Source organism: Halyomorpha halys, unplaced genomic scaffold, assembly GCF_000696795.3.
Source record: "Halyomorpha halys isolate HHAL.00 unplaced genomic scaffold, Hhal_1.1 Scaffold78.1, whole genome shotgun sequence".
NCBI lineage: Eukaryota > Metazoa > Arthropoda > Insecta > Hemiptera > Pentatomidae > Halyomorpha > Halyomorpha halys.
This window is the reverse complement of record NW_027108467.1, coordinates 1,332,621-1,336,158: the sequence shown is the minus strand read 5'-3', so window position 1 is coordinate 1,336,158 and position 3,538 is coordinate 1,332,621. Positions and strand designations below refer to the sequence as shown.

At 27.6% G+C, this 3,538-nt stretch overlaps 1 protein-coding gene across 1 annotated transcript in view; it reads right to left on the bottom strand.

The window, feature by feature from the left end:
• Orc3 (origin recognition complex subunit 3) overlaps positions 1–3,538 on the bottom strand; it is a 32,509-nt gene that overhangs the window by 25,637 nt on the left and 3,334 nt on the right. The window contains exons 3-5 of the mRNA XM_067046804.1: positions 2,109–2,214; positions 1,853–2,025; positions 271–452 (exon numbers count right to left, since the gene is read on the bottom strand). Of these exons, the coding sequence (XP_066902905.1) occupies positions 271–452; positions 1,853–2,025; positions 2,109–2,214 (461 nt within the window). The remainder of the gene's footprint in view (positions 1–270; positions 453–1,852; positions 2,026–2,108; positions 2,215–3,538) is intronic.

The following is a 3,538-nucleotide window of genomic DNA, read 5'->3' as shown; positions in this document are numbered from 1 at the left end:
TTTAATATTATTACAATATATATATATATATATAGTTGACTGTAAAACTTAAACATAAGATGGTCAGGGTTGCGGTCAAAGAAGAACAAATAGTAAATAACTATTTAATGTCCGACGTTTCGCCCCACTTTGCTGGGCTTCATCAGGGCTGTTCAAAGCGATAGGTAAAACAGATATTCAATATTTGTTTAGCCTATCGCTCAGTCAACTATACAGATTTAAATTAAATCAAAAATAAATAAATAAAAAAAAATATATATCAATTTTTACCTAAGAATAAGAATCAACTGGCTAACAACTGTAGTTTGGAATCCTTCAAAATCTTTCAGTACTATCACTAGTTGAGAACGATTCCTCTTTAAATTATTATACCAATTCACTAAAGAATGCAAATTGCAATCACTTTTCTTTAGATGTGTATCACTAATTTCTGAATCACTGTCATCTATATCCTAAAATGAATAACCAGAATTAAAATGATCAATCATGACTATAATAATAAAAAAAAATAACATTCACAAATAAAGTCGCTTTATTTGTTGTTTATTAGTCACTTTATTGCAATTGCTTTTCTTTAGATGTGTAAACTAATTTCTAAATCACTGTCATCTATATCATGAAATAAATAACAAGAATTAAAGTAATCAATCATGATTATAAAACAAAAAATACCATATTTATTATTATTTATTGTTATTAGTCACTTTATTGCAATAACTTTTCTATAGATGTGTATAACTCATTTCTAAATCACTGTCATCTATATCCTGAAATGAATAACAAGAATTAAAGTAATAAATCATGACTACACTATAAAAAATAATATTCACAAATAAAAGGGAAATTTTTTAAACTGAAACAAATTCAGTATAAGATAATACTTCAGCATCCTTAACATATTAAAAATAATTACATTCATTGGAGTATTTTCTTTGATTTTTTTCTCTTTTGTTTGTTTTTATTTTTTAGTAACAACTTTATAAATAAAACATTTTACCTTAATGAAATGTTAATAGGTCAGTATAGGTTCCTCAACATTTCTACTAGGATGGTAGGTACATTATTATCCATATTTCTAGGATTACGAATAAACTTTTATATTTTATTTTTTAATAAATTTGTTTTACTGTATGAGAATAAATGCTGAGGAAATTATCGGTGTTTGATTGAACAGGGAATCACCAATCAAGTTAGTAAATCTAGTACGGATGTGCATGATTTAAATGTTTAATAAGGTACAAATCGGTAATCATTATTCTGAGAATTTCGAGGTTTGACCAGGTTTATAACAAGGCAATTCTTTATCACCTACTTAATCTAGCACTAAAATATGATAAATACCGAAAGGAATTTAACTTTTTAGGTGGTAAAATAGCAGTTATGCTGATGATGTGGTATTATGAGGAAAAGAAAACTATAAAACTAAATATAACTACAATGATAAACTTCAGTAAGGAACTAGGTCTAAAAATAAATATGGATAAAACAAAATATATGGTTAGCTGTAGAAATGGGAGCAATTTTGGTGATACAGATATTTGAAAAGGTGAGGCAGGTTAAGTATTTAAGTTTTATAGTAACTTGAAAAACCGAAATTGATGAGGAAATAAAAGCAAAATTAAAGGCGGGAAATGCTTGTTATTTTTCAATTTCGAAACAGGTTAGCTCGCCTCTTCTGTCCAAAAATTTAAAAGTTAGAATTCTCTAACTAGTTTTAATACTCAATGAAATTCCATCGGTGCAATAAATCCATTCATAACGAACAAAAGTAGAATATGAAAAAAATATCACCAATTTTAGGGAAAAATTGTTTTATAAAATAAATCTATATTTGTTTACATATCTGAATTACCATCACATAAGCATCTTCACTTTTCTTCATAAACTGGCAGGTTATATGTTCCACTGTATGTTTTATGGACGTACAGTCATTTGATGACAGCATAACAACATGGTGAGTTATGTCTTTTCTTAATTTGTGTCTGAATTTATTGAATAATACAGAGTGATCAGGAAGATTTACACCTTTAAGAAAATAAAATACAATTAAATCAAGTAAAGTATGAAACGCAAAATAAGGTGCAGAGAAAATTATAAAACTAATATACCTGTCAAAAGAATAACAGTAGGGATTTGGTTTATACTTGAATGGGGTTTTTTAATGAAATTAACCAAATCCTTAAGAAGCGCCTGCATTGCATCGTCTTCAATATTCTGGAATTATACAGGGAATCTGTTTACATTACAAGTAATTTATATATTATATAAGTTATAAATAAGTTAACATTGGATAGACTAACTTTTAGAAATAAATAAATCAAACACCCAAACAGCTCATGATTTTGATTAATGTAAAATCCAACCAAAAGCTGTGAAAATGTCAAAATTATCTAGAAGAAATGTGATATGTATATTTTTAATTATATATAAATGGTTGGCTGTTTGTTAAATCAAGATGTTCAAGATGGCAGCTGGTAAAAACTATTAAAAAAAAGTGGAAGATTGCTGATTGACCGTGTGTATCAATAAATGGTATTTGGTCCGGGTTCGGTCAAATAAAACTCAAATAGTAAATTTGTGTACTATTTCTATTTGAGTCAACATATTATGAGAACAAGAAAATTGGATTCTTATCCCTTACATCTCTTAATTTATACTTTCTTTAATATTTCTTCTCTTTATCTGTTACTATTACAGTTTTCATTTATTGTTTATAACCTTCAATTTTTCTTATTAAATTTTATATTTCATCGTCTACCCTGCTTATTTTCCACTATTTTTTTTTTTTGTACTTATGTTAAGTGTTTGTATCTTTATTAGCCCTGACAGAGCCCTGCAACGTGGGCCGAAATGTTGGCTCAAATAAAAATAATACACAATTTTACTATTTGAGTTTTATTTGACAGCACATGACCAAATACCATTTATTAAAAGAAAGTGTTACCTAAATTTTTTTAATTTCAGTACTAGTTCTCCACTGCTACTCTGACATGATGGTCCTCTTGTACTCACTTATACACAATGAGACAATTTAATTTGACAGATGTGATGCAATTAAATCAGAAATAATAAAGTTTAGGTTATAACCTACAATAGTAGAAGTTCTAAATAATAAGTTCTAACAAGTGAAACTTGTGTATCGTTATCTTAATTTATTCTAATCGTACGAATTATTACAGTTAATAATCAAATATGTGATCAGAACTGTTGGGAATTTGTTTATCATGTCAGATACTGGAAGTCAAGAGATAGGGTCAACCTAAAGCGTTAATTAAAGGGCAAATTCGAAGTTTTTTTACTTCTTCAATGCCATATTACATTGAATGTAAATATGGCTGGTTGAATGGATTTTAATTTCTTTTATTCAGAGAAGTATATCCAGCATGGGCCAACCAGAATACATCTATTGTTAATGTCAAAATAAGATATGAAAATGATAATCATATCATCCAACATTTTTCAGATATTTGAAGAAGTTTATCGGGGGGTGCGGTCAGCAAAGAACAACATAAATAAACAAAACAATATTTATTTATTT